The 17,729-nt window shown below is 48.3% G+C and overlaps 1 protein-coding gene across 4 annotated transcripts in view; it reads right to left on the bottom strand.

The window, feature by feature from the left end:
- GATB (glutamyl-tRNA amidotransferase subunit B) overlaps positions 1-17,729 on the bottom strand; it is a 506,181-nt gene that overhangs the window by 361,110 nt on the left and 127,342 nt on the right. For 3 of the 4 annotated variants that reach the window (XM_063920556.1, XM_063920555.1, XM_063920557.1), the window contains exon 2: positions 4,290-4,440. The exons of the other annotated variant lie outside the window; for it this stretch is intronic. In XM_063920556.1, the coding sequence (XP_063776626.1) occupies positions 4,290-4,440 (151 nt within the window). The remainder of the gene's footprint in view (positions 1-4,289; positions 4,441-17,729) is intronic. 4 annotated transcript variants of the gene reach the window in all.

Genomic DNA, 17,729 nt, shown 5'->3' with positions numbered 1-17,729 from the left:
CCTGAGGGTCCCTTGACCTGGCGCAATACCTTTTTAGCTTTTTGTTGAGGCGGGACGCCATCATGTCCACCTGTGGCAGTTCCCGTCGATTTGCAATCTGCGTGAAGACTTCTTGGTGAAGTCCCCACTCTCCCGGGTGGAGGTCGTGCCTGCTGAGGAAGTCTGCTTCCCAGTTGTCCACTCCCGGAATGAACACTGCTGACAGTGTGCTTACGTGATTCTCCGCCCAGCGAAGAATTCTGGTGGCTTCTACCATCGCCACCCTGCTCCTTGTGCCGCCTTGGCAGTTTGCATGAGCCACTGCGGTGATATTGTCTGACTGGATCAGAACCGGTTGGTCGCGAAGCAGGGTCTCCGCTTGACTTAGGGCGTTGTATATGGCCCTTAGTTCCAAGATATTGATGTGAAGGCAAGTCTCCTGCCTTGACCACAGCCCTTGGAAATTTCTTCCCTGTGTGACTGCCCCCCACCCTCGGAGGCTTGCATCCGTGGTCACCAGGATCCAGTCCTGAATGCCGAATCTGCGACCTTCGAGAAGGTGAGCACTCTGCAGTCACCACAGGAGAGACACCCTTGCTCTGGGGGATGGGGTGATTAACCGATGCATCCGAAGATGTGATCCGGACCACTTGTCCAGTAAGTCCCATTGGAAGGTATGGAACCTGCCGAAGGGAATGGCCTCGTATGATGCCACCCTCCTTCCCAGGACTCGAGTGCAGTGAAGCACTGACATCTGTTTTAGTTTTAATAGATTCCTGACCAGTGTCACGAGCTCCTGAGCTCTCTCTATCGGGAGATAAACCTTTTTCTGGTCTGTGTCTAGGATCATGCCTAGGAGAGGCAGACGAGCTGTAAGAACCAACTGCGACTTTGGAATATATAGAATCCAGCCGTGTTGCCGTTTCACTTCCGGAGAAAGCGATACGCTGTTCAGCAACTGCTCTCTTGATCTCGATTTTATGAGATCGTCCAAGTACGTGATAATAGTGACACCTTGCTTCCGCAGGAGCACCATCATTTCCGCCATTACCTTGGTGAATATTCTCAAGGCCGTGGAGAGACCAAACGGCAATGTTTGAAATTGGTAATGACCATCCCGTACCGCAATTCTGAGGTACGCCTGATGAGGTGGATAAATGGGGACATGAAAGAATGCATCCTTTATGTCCCGAGTCACCATAAAATCTCTCCCTTTCAGGCTTGCAATAACCGCTCTTAGCGATTCCATCTTGAACTTGAACCCTTTCAGGTATATGTTCAGGGATTTTAAATTCAATATGGGTCCGACCGAACCGTCTGGTTTCGGGACTACAACATGGTCGAATAATAACCCCCTCCTTGTTGAAGGAGGGGAACCTTGACCACCACCTGAAGATACAATTTATGAATTGCAGTTAACACTGTTTCCCTCTCGTGGGGGGAAGCCGGCAGGGCCGTCGGTGAGGGGGCATCTTCTCAAAGTCCAGCTTGTATCCCTGAGACACAATATCTATTGCCCAGGGATCTAACAGGGAGTGAACCCACTTGTGGCTGAACTTATGAAGGCGTGCCCCCACCGGGCCTAGCTCCGCCTGTGGAGCCCCAGCGACATGCGGTGGATTTTTGTAGAGGCCGGGGAGAACTTCTGTTCCTGGGTACTAGCTGTGTTGTGCAGCTTCTTTCCTCTGCCCCCGCCTCTGGCAAGAAAGGACGCACCTCTGACTTTCTTGTTTCTTTATTCGAAAGGCTGCATTTGATAATGTCGTGCTTTCCTAGGCTGTGCAGGAATATAAGGCAAAATATCAGAATTACCAGCTATAGCTGTGTAGACCAGGTCCGAGAACCCTTCTCCACACAATCCTCCGCCTTCCACATGCCTCTTAAGTCGGCATCATCTGTCCATTGCATATTCTACAGGACACGTCAAGCAGAAATCGACATAGCTTTGACTCTAGGACCCAGTATACTCATGTCTCTTTGGGCATGTTTTATATATATATATATATATATATATATACACACACACACACACACACACACACACACCAATCACTTAAGACAGCATCTTTAATATACATATATATATATATCTATATGCATACTAGGGTCTCAATCTCTGCTGATAAGGTACCTGTCCACGCTGCCACAGCGCTATAAACCCATGCCGACACAATCGCCGGTCTGAGTAGTATACTAGAATGTGCACGCTATCTGCAGGATCCCTGAGAATAGCTAGTGCTACCTTCTGTGCAAACGGGACACCCTAGGGGAAGATTCCCATCACATCCTGGCCCTAGTGGGGAAAGGATACTGCTTGAGAATTTTTTGTGGGAAGCTGCAGTCTCTTGTCTGGAGATTCCCGCTCTTTTTCCTTATGAGAGGAGGGAAATTTACCTCAGCTTTCTTCCCCTTAACATGTGTACCCTTGTGTCAGGGACAAATGAGTCATCAGTGATATGCGAATCATCTTTTATTACAATAATCATATATTGAATACCTTTCAGCCATCTTGGCTGTAACTTTGCATTATCGTAGTCGACACTGGAGTCAAACTCCGTGTCGATATCAGTGTTTATTATTTTGGATAGTGAGCATTGTGAGACTCTGAAGGTCTCTGTGACATAGGGACAGACATGGGTAGATTTCCTGTCTGTTCTCTAATCTTTTGTGCAATAAATTCACCTCAGCTCTTACACATATCCAAACAGGTGTCGGCGTTGTCGACAGAGACACCCTCTCACACACATATTTGCTCTATCTCCTCCTTAGGGGAGCCTTTTACCTCAGACATGTCGACACACACGTACCGACACACCACACACACAGGGGATGCTCTATTTGAAGACAGTTCATCCACAAGACCCTTTGGAGAGACAGAGAGAGAGTATGCCAGCACACACCCCAGCGCTATATGACCCAGGAATCACACAGTAACTTAGTGTTAACCCAGTAGCTGCTGTATATATTGTTTTTACGCCAAATTTATGTGCCCCCCCTCTCTATCGTGCAGGGGAGAGCCTGGGGAGCTTCCTCTCAGCAGATCTGTGGAGAGAAAATGGCGCTGGTGAGTGCTGAGGAAGAAGGCCCCGCCCCCTCAGCGGCGGGCTTCTCCCGCGATTTTGTGTAAAATTAATGGCGGGGGCTCATGCATATAACAGTGTCCAACTGTATATATGCTGCTTTTGCCAGGAGGTACTTAATTGCTGCCCAGGGCGCCCCCCCCTGCGCCCTGCACCCTACAGTGACCGGAGTGTGTGGGTGTAATGCGGGAGCAATGGCGCACAGCTGCAGTGCTGTGCGCTACCTCATATGAAGACAGGAGTCTTCTGCCGCCGATTTCGATGTCTTCTTGCTTCTGGCTTCTGGCTCTGCGAGGGGGACGGCGGCGCGGCTCCGGGAACGGACGACCAAGGTTAAGATCCTGTGTTCGAACCCTCTGGAGCTAATGGTGTCCAGTAGCCTAAGAAGCGCAACCTAGCCGCAGTTAGTAGGTTTGCTTCTCTCCCCTCAGTCCCTCGTAGCAGAGAGTCTGTTGCCAGCAGATCTCTCTGAAAATAAAAAACCTAACTAAAATACTTTCTTATTAGCAAGCTCAGGAGAGCTCACTAAAATGCACCCAGCTCTGTCCAGGCACAGATTCTGAGGTCTGGAGGAGGGGCATAGAGGGAGGAGCCAGTGCACACCAGTAGTACTAAATCTTTCTTAGAGTGCCCAGTCTCCTGCGGAGCCCGTCTATTCCCCATGGTCCTTACGGAGTCCCCAGCATCCACTAGGACGTTAGAGAAATTAAAATGCTTAGAGTATGCATCCTTTTACTGATCAGACTTACGATGGGATACTGTAAATGTGTCTGTAAGCTGGCAGCATGAGGAGCATGAATATGAGGTGTGAGTGAGAATGCAGAATCAAGCATGATCTGGAGAGAATGGATCAGTAATATGCCCAGCAAAAGAAACGATTTAGAAGGAGATATAATTACACATCATCTTATCCATGTTCAACGGACATGAAAGAGATTTGCCCACGCATAGTGTGGCTGCTGTACTTGGAAAGGTGCCAGCTTTACATTTAATTTCTATTTGAACAAGTGCAAGTATCACAAAGGCATCAGTTAGTACGTGCTGCCTAAGGGTCTGGAGACGGAAAAAAAAAAAAAGCGAACTTGTAAAAGTTTGAACATATTATATTAAACCACATGAGAAACATTTGTTTTTCTTGAAATACAAGTAAAAGATAAATAAGAAATATGAAAGTTAGGTACAAACCAGCAAGGCAATGAAGGTACCCATAATGCACTAGGCAGTACTTACTGGCAGAGTTCCTGGCAACGAAGCATCAAAAAACGACACAGTTGAGTTTGGAGGAGCAGCAAACTTAACTTGGGAACTTGAAAAAAGCTTGGAGATGGAATTAATCTGAGCATGGACTTCAAGCCCAACAACACTCTCCCACGGCAGAGAACTGCAAGAGGAGAAAAAATAAGATTTTACTTACCGATAAATCTATTTCTCGTAGTCCGTAGTGGATGCTGGGGACTCCGTCAGGACCATGGGGATTAGCGGCTCTGCAGGAGACAGGGCACAAAAATAAAGCTTTAGGATCAGGTGGTGTGCACTGGCTCCTCCCCCTATGACCCTCCTCCAAGCCTCAGTTAGGATACTGTGCCCGGACGAGCGTACACAATAAGGAAGGATTTTGAATCCCGGGTAAGACTCATACCAGCCACACCAATCACACCGTACAACTTGTGATCTGAACCCAGTTAACAGTATGACAACGTAGGAGCCTCTGAACAGACGGCTCACAACAAGAAACAACCCGATTTTTTTGTAACAATAACTATGTACAAGTATTGCAGAAAATCCGCACTTGGGATGGGCGCCCAGCATCCACTACGGACTACGAGAAATAGATTTATCGGTAAGTAAAATCTTATTTTCTCTAACGTCCTAGTGGATGCTGGGGACTCCGTCAGGACCATGGGGATTATACCAAAGCTCCCAAACGGGCGGGAGAGTGCGGATGACTCTGCAGCACCGAATGAGAGAACTCCAGGTCCTCCTTAGCCAGGGTATCAAATTTGTAGAATTTTACAAACGTGTTCTCCCCCGACCACGTAGCTGCTCGGCAGAGTTGTAATGCCGAGACCCCTCGGGCAGCCGCCCAGGATGAGCCCACCTTCCTTGTGGAATGGGCCTTGACAGATTTAGGCTGTGGCAGGCCTGCCACAGAATGTGCAAGTTGAATTGTGCTACAAATCCAACGAGCAATCGTCTGCTTAGAAGCAGGAGCACCCAGCTTGTTGGGTGCATACAGTATAAACAGCGAGTCAGATTTTCTGACTCCAGCCGTCCTTGAAATATATATTTTCAATGCCCTGACAACGTCCAGCAACTTGGAATCCTCCAAATCGCTAGTAGCCGCAGGCACCACAATAGGCTGGTTCAGGTGAAACGCTGACACCACCTTAGGCAGAAAATGAGGACGCGTCCGCAGTTCTGCCCTGTCCGAATGGAAAATCAGATATGGGCTTTTATACGATAAAGCCGCCAATTCTGACACTCTCCTGGCTGAAGCCAGGGCCAGTAGCATGGTTACTTTCCATGTAAGATATTTCAAATCCGCCGATTTGAGTGGCTCAAACCAATGGGATTTGAGAAAATCCAAAACTACATTAAGGTCCCACGGAGCCACTGGGGGCACAACCGGGGGCTGTATATGTAGTACTCCTTTTACAAAAGTCTGGACTTCAGGAACTGAAGCCAATTCTTTCTGGAAGAAAATCGACAGGGCCGAAATTTGAACCTTAATGGACCCCAACTTGAGGCCCATAGACAATCCTGTTTGTAGGAAATGTAGGAATCGACCCAATTGAAATTCCTCCGTGGGGGCCTTCCTGGCCTCACACCACGCAACATATTTTCTCCAAATGCGGTGATAATGTTGTGCAGTCACCTCCTTCCTGGCTTTAATCAGTGTAGGAATGACCTCTTCTGGAATGCCTTTTTCCCTTAGAATTTGGCGTTCAACCGCCACGCCGTCAAACGCAGCCGCGGTAAGTCTTGGAATAGACACGGTCCCTGCTGAATCAGGTCCCGTCTAGAGGTAGAGGCCACGGATTTTCCGTGAGCATCTCCTGAAGTTCCGGGTACCAAGTTCTTCTTGGCCAATCCGGAGCCACGAGTATCGTTCTTACTCCCCTTTGCCGTATAATTCTCAGTACTTTGGGTATGAGAGGCAGAGGAGGAAACACATACACTGACTGGAACACCCACGGTGTTACCAGAGCGTCCACAGCTATTGCCTGAGGGTCTCTTGACCTGGCGCAATACCTGTCCAGTTTTTTGTTGAGGCGAGACGCCATCATATCCACCTTTGGTTTTTCCCAACGGTTCACAATCATGTGGAAGACTTCTGGATGAAGTCCCCACTCTCCCGGGTGTAGATCGTGTCTGCTGAGGAAGTCTGCTTCCCAGTTGTCCACTCCCGGAATGAACACTGCTGACAGTGCTATCACATGATCTTCCCCCAGCGAAGAATCCTTGCAGCTTCTGCCATTGCTCTCCTGCTTCTTGTGCCGCCCTGTCTGTTTACGTGGGCGACTGCCGTGATGTTGTCCGACTGGATCAACACCGGCTGACCCTGAAGCAGGGGTTTTGCCAGGCTTAGAGCATTGTAAATCGCTCTTATCTCCAGTATATTTATGTGAAGAGACATCTCCAGGCTTGACCATACTCCCTGGAAGTTTCTTCCCTGTGTGACCGCTCCCCAGCCTCTCAGACTGGCATCCGTGGTCACCAGGACCCAGTCCTGTATGCCGAATCTGCGGCCTTCTAACAGATGAGCACTCTGCAACCACCACAGAAGAGACACCCTTGTCCGTGGCGATAAGGTTATCCGCTGATGCATCTGCAGATGCGATCCGGACCATTTGTCCAGCAGATCCCACTGAAAAGTTCGTGCGTGGAATCTGCCGAATGGGATTGCTTCGTAAGAAGCCACCATCTTTCCCAGGACTCTTGTGCATTGATGCACAGACACTTTTCCTGGTTTTAGGAGGTTCCTGACAAGTTCGGATAACTCCATGGCTTTCTCCTCCGGAAGAAACACCTTTTTCTGAACCGTGTCCAGAATCATTCCCAGGAACAGCAGACGTGTTGTCGGGGTCAACTGAGATTTTGGAAAATTCAGAATCCACCCGTGTTGTTGCAGCACTACTTGGGTTAGTGCTACTCCGTCCTCCAGCTGTTCTCTGGACCTTGCCCTTATCAGGAGATCGTCCAAGTAAGGGATAATTAATACGCCTCTTCTTCGCAGAAGAATCATCATTTCGGCCATTACCTTGGTAAAGACCCGAGGTGCCGTGGACAATCCAAACGGCAGCGTCTGAAACTGATAATGACAGTTTTGCACCACGAACCTGAGGTACCCTTGATGTGAAGGGCAAATTGGGACATGCAGGTAAGCATCTTTTATGTCCAGGGACACCATAAAGTCCCCTTCTTCCAGATTCGCTATCACTGCTCTGAGTGATTCCATCTTGAACTTGAATTTTTGTATGTACAGGTTCAAAGATTTCAGATTTAGAATAGGTCTTACCGAGCCATCCGGCTTCGGTACCACAAATAGCGTGGAGTAATACCCCTTTTCCTGTTGTAGGAGGGGTACCTTGACTATCACCTGCTGAGAAAACAGCTTGTGAATGGCTTCCAATACCGTCGCCCTGTCTGAGGGAGACGTTGGCAAAGCAGACTTTAGGAACCGGCGAGGGGGAGACTTCTCGAATTCCAACCTGTAACCCTGAGATACTACCTGCAGGATCCAGGGGTCCACCTGTGAGCAAGCCCACTGCGCGCTGAAATTCTTGAGTCGACCCCCCACCGTTCCTGAGTCCGCTTGTAAAGCCCCAGCGTCATGCTGAGGGCTTTGCAGAACCCGCGGAGGGCTTCTGTTCCTGGGAAGGAGCTGCTTGCTGCCCTCTCTTACCCTTTCCTCTGCCTCGGGGCAGATATGACTGTCCTTTTGCCCGCTTCTTATAGGACCGAAAGGACTGCGGCTGAAAAGACGGTGTCTTTTTCTGTTGGGAGGGGGTCTGAGGTAAAAAGGTGGATTTCCCGGCAGTTGCCGTGGCCACCAAATCCGATAGACCGACGCCAAATAATTCCTCCCCTTTATACGGCAATACTTCCATATGCCGCTTGGAATCCGCATCACCTGACCACTGTCGTGTCCATAAACTTCTTCTGGCAGATATGGACATCGCACTTACTCTCGATGCCAGAGTGCAAATATCCCTCTGAGCATCTCGCATATAAAGAAAAGCATCCTTTAATTGCTCTAAAGTCTGTAAAATACTGTCCCTATCCAGGGTATCAATATTTTCAGTCAGGGAATCCGACCAGACCACCCCAGCACTGCACATCCAGGCTGAGGCGATGGCTGGTCGCAGTATAACACCAGTATGTGTGTATATACTTTTTAGGGTAGTTTCCAGCCTCCTATCAGCTGGATCCTTGAGGGCGGCCGTATCAGGAGACGGTAACGCCACTTGTTTTGATAAGCGTGTGAGCGCCTTATCCACCTTAGGGGGTGTTTCCCAGCGCGCCCTAACCTCTGGCGGGAAAGGGTATAATGCCAATAACTTTTTTGAAATTAGCACTTTTCTATCTGGGTTAACCCACGCTTCATCACATACATCATTCAATTCCTCTGATTCAGGAAAAACTACAGGTAGTTTTTTTACCCCCCACATAATACCCCTTTTTGTGGTACTTGTAGTATCAGAGATATGCAAAGCCTCCTTCATTGCCGTGATCATATAACGTGTGGCCCTACTGGAAAATACGTTTGTTTCTTCACCGTCAACACTAGATTCAGTGTCCGTGTCTGGGTCTGTGTCGACCGACTGAGGTAAAGGGCGTTTTACAGCCCCTGACGGTGTCTGAGACGCCTGGGCAGGTACTAACTGGTTTTCCGGCCGTCTCATGTCGTCAACTGATTTTTGTAATGTGCTGACATTATCACGTAATTCCATAAACAAAGCCATCCATTCCGGTGTCGACTCCCTGGGGGGTGACATCACCATTACCGGCAATTGCTCTGCCTCCACACCAACATCGTCCTCATACATGTCGACACACACGTATCGACACACAGCAGACACACAGGGAATGCTCTATTGAAGACAGGACCCCACTAGCCCTTTGGGGAGACAGAGGGTGAGTTTGCCAGCACACACCCAAGCGCTATAATATATATGGGAACAACCCTATATAAGTGTTGTATCCTTATAGCAGCTTAAATATAGTAATATCGCCAAAAAAGTGCCCCCCCCTCTCTGTTTTACCCTGTTTCTGTAGTGCAGTGCAGGGGAGAGTCCTGGGAGCCTTCCTCACAGCGGAGCTGAGCAGGAAAATGGCGCTGTGTGCTGAGGAGAATAAGCCCCGCCCCCTATTTCGGCGGGCTCTTCTCCGGAGTTTGTGAGATCTGGCAGGGGTTAAATACATCCATATAGCCTCAAGGGCTATATGTGATGTATTTTTTAGCCATAAAAAGGTATTATACATTGCTGCCCAGGGCGCCCCCCCCAGCGCCCTGCACCCTCCGTGACCGCTGTGTGAAGTGTGCTGACAACAATGGCGCACAGCTGCAGTGCTGTGCGCTACCTCAGGAAGACTGAAAAGTCTTCTGCCGCCTGCTTCTGGACCTCTTCCATCTTCGGCATCTGCAAGGGGGGTCGGCGGCGCGGCTCCGGGACCGGACTCCATGGCTGGGCCTGTGTTCGATCCCTCTGGAGCTAATGGTGTCCAGTAGCCTAAGAAGCCAATCCATCCTGCACGCAGGTGAGTTGACTTCTCTCCCCTAAGTCCCTCGATGCAGTGAGCCTGTTGCCAGCAGGACTCACTGAAAATAAAAAACCTAAAAACTTTTTCTAAGCAGCTCTTTAGGAGAGCCACCTAGATTGCACCCTGCTCGGACGGGCACAAAAACCTAACTGAGGCTTGGAGGAGGGTCATAGGGGGAGGAGCCAGTGCACACCACCTGATCCTAAAGCTTTATTTTTGTGCCCTGTCTCCTGCGGAGCCGCTAATCCCCATGGTCCTGACGGAGTCCCCAGCATCCACTAGGACGTTAGAGAAAGGTGTTTTACACTGTTGGTTGGGTGCTTTACATCACATTTATTTTAGAAGGCATCTGAGAATTACGGTCATGCTTAGTCCTTAGAACTGTGTGTGACTGGAGGGACTATAAAGCTGGCATTTGTAAATCTAGAAATGAGCATAGCCCAGCATGATTTTCTTTGGTGTTGGTGAACATCAATGAGTGATCATGCCTCAAAACATAGCACTAGAAAGCTGTACTGGGAAGCTGGGATTTGCATTTCTCAAAAGATTGTGAACCCAACCTTAAGGAGACGCAGGGAACAACTATTTCTCTAAAATGTGAGATAAGCAATACCCAGACGTGGGCAGACTAATCAATGGTTTTATCTGTTAGGATTTTCAATGAACACATTGCATGACCTGGGTTTCTTTTCAGTGAGACTCTCTTAGGAGTCTTTTAAATCTGACAGTAATCCAGCAGCACTATTGTTTATTGATCTTTCAGTCATAAAGCACTTCAGCTTAAAGCAGATAAGAGCAAAGAGAACATTTTATGTTTTAAATTCCTCTATTTACTTGAACAGCATTACTACTCACTCTGCATGCAGTGGCTTAGTCCTATGGCCCTCATTCCAAGTTTATTGCTAGCCGCCGTTGTTCGCTGCGTAACGATCATTTAAAAAAAACTGCAAAACTACGCATGTGTATGGGCCGCAATGTGTATGCGCGACGTACAGGTACAAAGAGCATCGTTGTTTAGCACTGCTTCTAGCGACGATTCCGTTCGCACAGCCGATTGCAAGGAGATTGACAGGAAGTGTGAGTTTATGGGTGTCAACTGACCCGTTTTCTGGGAGTGTTTGGAAAAACGCAGGCGTGTCCAGTCGTTTGCAGGGCGGGTATTTGACGTCAATTCCAGGACCTTCGTCGCAGCAATCATCACACAGAATAAGTAACTACAGGGCTGGTCTTGTTTTGCACAAAATGTTTTGTACCGCTCGGCTGCACATGCGTTCGCACTCTTAAAAAGCGAAAATATATTCCCCTGTGAGCAGCGACTATGCCTATGCACGGCTGCTAATAGTAGCTAGTGAGCGATCACCTCGGAATGAGGGCCTATGTGTCTGGCCTGCACTAATAATGGTAGTTTCAAAATCATTTTCATCAATTTGGCACTCTGTGGAATCTGAACATAAATGGGCAAAAATACAAAATGTTCATTCAGGTAAGGTTCACATCAATCAAACCAGATCGCAACTGCCCTCCCATGTGACATACTGACACACTACTTTAGTACCTGTTCAACAGCAAGGAAGCAAACTCTACCACACTATTGTTAAAACAAAAGAAAATATGTGCTTCCATTTCTTCATTTTGTTGTTGTATAAACAAATGAGTTAAGCTGGATACACACTGGTCGATATATCGGCCGTTCAATTATCGTGGGCACAGCGGTGGCTATGTACCAGCATTACATCTGTGAATGACGTTGTGTAGCGACATATCGCATCGGTAATGCAGCACAGCCAATGGACGGTATATCTGTAAATGTGCACTTACCAATCGCAGATAGGTCTGCAGATCGGCAGTCGTCCTAGTGTGTACCCAGCATTAGTGGTCCTGTAAATTATACATCCTTGCTGTATGTGGTAAATGAAAAACAAATATATACAGTACAGTACCTAAACATTTTTTCCTTACAATTAAGCAATCTGGTCATTGGGTATCAGATGTGGAAAATAGGTGCTTCACTTTAATACAAATAGCGCAAATTAATAATTCCAATGATTTTTATACTGTATAACAATAACATAATGTTTTGCAGAATAACCTTTACTCCCATTCCAGATTAATGCCCGCTTTAAAAACCACTGCATAGCAACAATCAAGGACTTTTGCATAACGAAGTGACTGACATACATACAATGCACATGAAGATCTATGACCACTGTAATGTACATGTATGTATAATTGTTTACATTTGATCTGAATTTACTTATTCTGAATGAACCGAGTATAGATTATCCCACAGCGACACCCGTCAGAACACCATCGTCGGAACCCAAAACAGGTCAGGTTCCAGACGCTGGAATCCCGAAGGAGAGTACAGCCGGGAGGGTTAGGGTTTGGCTGCGGGGGTGGAAGGGGTTAGGTTTAGGCTCCACCTGGGAGGGTTAGGCTGTGGGGGGGGGGTTAGGTTAATCACCACTGGGGAGGGGGAGGGGGGGATTAGGTTTAGGAAGTAAGGGGGAGGGTTGAGGTTAGGGTTAGCCTGTGGAAAGGGGGGGGGGGGTTAGGCACAAAGGCGGAGGTTAAGGTTAGGCTGCAGTTAGAGAGGGTTAGGGTTAGGGGGTTGAATATTTACCTTGCCCCTGATGGGATATTGACCATCGGGATGCCAGTAACAGTATTGTGGCCACTGGCATCCCATCCGCCGGTTTGCATACCGATCCTACAGTGCGATGTGGTTGATGATAGAACTTTAGTGGCCTGCACAGAGCGCTTTCACACCAAACATTTTTTTTTTATGAACATCACTTTGTGCACAACAGAATTTCATGCTGAAACAGGAAATAGCTTTTCCCAAACTGCTGCCACACAGCACAAAGTTGGAAGTGCACAATTTAAAAAAAATTTAATTTATAGTATGCTTTAGCGTTAAGATTCCCCTTCAGTGGATTTAAGGAGCCAGGCCAAACCATGTTTAACAGCCCCAAAGCATTATATCTCTCCACAAAGTTTACAGTTGTTAACAAGCATTTGGGTTTGAAGCGTTTTCCTTGCATCTGTGAAGCCCAGATTCATCCGACAGATGATGAAACAAGATTCATCACTCCGGAAAACACAATTCTACTGCTCCATGGTCTAAAGGCAGTGTATTTTACACCACTCCAGCCAAAGCTTGGTATTGTGAATTGTGATATGAGGCTTGTCTGCGGCAGCTTGGCAATGGAAACTCAATACATGAAGGTCCGGTTAACAGTTCTTGTGAGGTTGTTGCTCCCAAAGATAGACTGGAACTCGTTAGTGCAACCTTGGAAAATTTTCTGCACTACACGCTTCAGCTTTTACGTTGATGGCCTACTGCTTCATAGCTGAGTTTTTGTATCTCCTAGAAATGACTTCTACTTCACAATAACAGCACATACAGTTCGCCAGGGCAGCAACTGATTTGTAGAAAAGATGACATCCAAAGACAGTGCCACGCTGAAGTTACTGAGCTGCTTATTACTACTGTACCTGTTCTACTGCTAGTGTGACTATGGAGACTGCATGACTGTATGCTTGATTTTATGCACCTGTTAGCTATGGACAGAGCTGGAAAGGTCAAACACATTATGAAGTCAATCCAATTAGACGCAAGTTTGTGAAAGTGAATTGGTTTACTAAAACTTGCATATATTGCAGAAGTGTGCACACCTGAGGAATGCAAGATCCAATCGCAAAACGGTTAAAAAAGTAAAAAGCAACCTGGAAAAACTGCATGAAAAGTGGAGAAACCATCCTGTACCCAAAAAAGTAACAACTGAGATAGCAGGTAGTGGGGATGTAGTTAAGATGCTGTGAGGGTTAGGCTGCAGGGCAGGGGAAGTTAGGTTTAGGCACCACGGTTAAGGCCCATACACACTAAAGGACATGACCAATGTGAAAATAAGATTTTACTCACCGGTAAATCTATTTCTCGTAGTCCGTAGTGGATGCTGGGAACTCCGTAAGGACCATGGGGAATAGACGGCTCCGCAGGAGACTGGGCACAATTAAAGAAAGATTCAGGACTATCTGGTGTGCACTGGCTCCTCCCCCTATGACCCTCCTCCAGACCTCAGTTAAGATACTGTGCCCGGAAGAGCTGACACAATAAGGAAGGATTTTGAATCCCGGGTAAGACTCATACCAGCCACACCAATCACACCGTACAACTCGTGATATGAACCCCGGTTAACAGTATGATAACAACGGAGCCTCTGAACAGATGGCTCGCTATAACAACCCGATTTGTGGAACAATAACTATTTACAAGTATTGCAGACAATCCGCACTTGGGATGGGCGCCCAGCATCCACTACGGACTACGAGAAATAGATTTACCGGTGAGTAAAATCTTATTTTCTCTGACGTCCTAGTGGATGCTGGGAACTCCGTAAGGACCATGGGGATTATACCAAAGCTCCCAAACGGGCGGGAGAGTGCGGATGACTCTGCAGCACCGAATGAGAGAACTCAAGGTCCTCCTCAGCCAGGGTATTAAATTTGTAGAATTTAGCAAACGTGTTTGCCCCTGACCAAGTAGCAGCTCGGCAAAGTTGTAAAGCCGAGACCCCTCGGGCAGCCGCCCAAGGTGAGCCCACTTTCCTTGTGGAATGGGCTTTTACCGATTTAGGATGCGGCAATCCAGCCGCAGAATGCGCCAGCTGAATTGTGCTACAAATCCAGCGAGCAATAGTCTGCTTAGAAGCAGGAGCACCTAGTTTATTGGGTGCATACAGGATAAGAAGCGAGTCAGTTTTCCGGACTCCAGCCGTCCTGGAAACATAAATTTTCAAGGCCCTGACTACGTCCAGTAACTTGGAATCTTCCAAGTCCCTAGTAGCCGCAGGCACTACAATAGGTTGGTTCAAGTGAAAAGCTGATACCACCTTAGGGAGAAACTGGGGACGAGTCCTCAATTCTGCCCTGTCCATATGGAAAATCAGATAAGGGCTTTTACATGACAAAGCCGCCAATTCTGACACATGCCTGGCCGAAGCCAAGGCCAATAACATGACCACTTTCCACGTGAGATATTTCAGATCCACAGTTTTAAGTGGCTCAAACCAATGTGATCTCAGGAAACTCAACACCACGTTGAGATCCCAAGGTGCCACAGGAGGCACAAAAGGGGGCTGAACATGTAGCACTCCCTTTACAAATGTCTGAACTTCAGGCAGTGAAGCCAGTTCTTTCTGGAAGAAAATCGACAGAGCCGAATTCTGGACCTTAATGGAACCCAATTTTAGGCCCATAGTCACTCCCGACTGTAGGAAGTGCAGAAAACGACCCAGCTGAAATTCCTCAGTAGGGGCCTTCCTGGCCTCACACCACGCAACATATTTTCGCCAAATACGGTGATAATGGTTTGCGGTTACTTCTTTCCTGGCTTTTATCAGCGTAGGAATGACTTCCTCCGGAATGCCCTTTTCCTTTATGATCCGGAATTCAACCGCCATGCCGTCAAACGCAGCCGCGGTAAGTCTTGGAACAGACAGGGCCCCTGCTATAGCAGATCCTGTCTGAACGGTAGAGGCCATGGGTCCTCTGATATCATTTCTTGAAGTTCTGGGTACCAAGCTCTTCTTGGCCAATCCGGAACCACGAGTATCGTTCTTACTCCTCGCCTTCTTATTATTCTCAGTACCTTTGGTATGAGAGGCAGAGGAGGGAACACATAAACCGACTGGTACACCCACGGTGTCACTAGAGCGTCCACAGCTATCGCCTGAGGGTCCCTTGACCTGGCGCAATATCTCTTTAGCTTTTTGTTGAGGCGGGACGCCATCATATCCACCTGTGGTCTTTCCCAACGGTTTACAATCAATCGGAAGACTTCTGGATGAAGCCCCCACTCTCCCGGGTGAAGGTCGTGTCTGCTGAGGAAGTCTGCTTCCCAGTTGTCCACACCCGGAATGAACACTGCTGACAGTGCTAGCACGTGATTTTCCGCCCATCGGAGAATCCTTGTGGCTTCTGCCATTGCCCTCCTGCTTCTTGTGCCGCCCTGTCTGTTTACATGGGCGACCGCCGTGATGTTGTCTGATTGGATCAGAACCGGTTTGTTTTGAAGCAGGGGACTTGCTTGGCATAGGGCATTGTAAATGGCTCTTAGCTCCAGGATATTTATGTGTAGTGAAATCTCCTGATTTGACCACAGCCCTTGGAAATTTCTTCCCTGTGTGACTGCTCCCCAGCCCCGAAGGCTGGCATCCGTGGTCACCAGGACCCAGTCCTGTATTCCGAATCTGCGGCCCTCTAGTAGATGAGCCCTCTGCAGCCACCACAGTAGTGACACCCTGGTCCTTGCCGACAGGGTTATCCGCTGCTGCATCTGGAGATGCGACCCGGACCATTGGTCCAACAGGTCCCACTGGAAAATCCTTGCGTGGAACCTTCCGAATGGAATTGCTTCGTACGAAGCTACCATTTTTCCCAGGACTCGCGTGCATTGATGTACCGACACCTGTCCTGGTTTTAGGAGGTTTCTGACTAGAGATGACAACTCCTCGGCTTTTTCCACTGGAAGAAACACTTTTTTCTGGTCTGTGTCCAGAATCATTCCCAGGAATAGAAGACGTGTCGTCGGGACCAGCTGTGACTTTGGGATATTGAGAATCCAGCCGTGCTGCTGCAGCACTTCCCGAGAAAGTGCTACCCCCACTAACAACTGTTCCTTGGACCTCGCCTTTATCAGGAGATCGTCCAAGTACGGGATAATTAAAACCCCCTTCTTCCGAAGGAGTATCATCATTTCGGCCATTACCTTGGTAAAGACCCTCGGTGCCGTGGATAACCCAAACGGCAGCGTCTGGAACTGATAGTGACAGTCCTGTACCACAAACCTGAGGTACACCTGGTGAGGAGGGTAAATGGGGACATGCAGGTAGGCATCCTTGATGTCCAGGGAGACCATGTAATCCCCCTCGTCCAGGCTCGCAATAACCGCCCTGAGCGATTCCATCTTGAACTTGAATCTTTTGATATATGTGTTCAAGGATTATAAATTTAAGATGGGTCTCACCGAACCGTCCGGTTTCGGTACCACCAACATTGTGGAATATTAACCCTTTCCTTGTTGAAGGAGGGGTACCTTGCCAATCACTTGCTGTGAATACAGTTTTTGGATAGCCACCAACACTGCCTCCCTGGCAGAGGGAGTTGCTGGTAAGGCAGATTTTAGGAAACGGCGGGGGGGAGACGCCTCGAATTCCAGCCTGTACCCCTGAGATACTACTTGAAGGATCCAGGGATCCACCTGTGAGAGAGCCCACTGTGCGCTGAAATTTCTGAGACGGGCCCCCACCGTACCCGGGTCCGCCTGTGAAGCCCCAGCGTCATGCTGTGGACTTACCGGACGCGGGGAAGGACTTCTGCTCTTGGGAACTGGCTGTATGCTGCAGTTTTTTCCCTCTACCTTTGCCTCTCGGCAGAAAGGATGCGCCTCTAGCCCTCTTGTTTTTATGGGGCCGAAAGGACTGTACTTGATAATACGGTGCTTTCCCCTTATAAGGCAAAACTTCCATGTGCCTTTTTTCTGGCGGCAATGGACATTGCGCTTATTTTTGATGCCAGCCGGCAAATATCCCTCTGTGCATCACGCATACATAAGACAGCGTCTTTTATATGCTCTATTGTCAGCAAAATATTGTCCCTATCCAGAGTATCAATATTATCCGACAGGGAATCTGACCACGCAGCAGCAGCAGCACTGCACATCCATGCCGATGCAATCGCTGGTCGCAATATAATGCCCGTGTGTGTGTAAATAGCTTTTAGGGTAGCCTCCTGCTTTCTCTCAGCAGGTTCCTTTAGGGCGGCCGTATCCGGAGACGGTAGTGCCACCTTTTTTGATAAACGTGTAAGCGCTTTATCTACCCTAGGGGGTGTTTCCCAACG

This window comes from Pseudophryne corroboree, chromosome 1 (assembly GCF_028390025.1).
Source record: "Pseudophryne corroboree isolate aPseCor3 chromosome 1, aPseCor3.hap2, whole genome shotgun sequence".
Taxonomy (NCBI): domain Eukaryota; kingdom Metazoa; phylum Chordata; class Amphibia; order Anura; family Myobatrachidae; genus Pseudophryne; species Pseudophryne corroboree.
The sequence above is the reverse complement of the archived record's forward strand: the minus strand, read 5'-3'. Positions and strand labels throughout refer to the sequence as shown.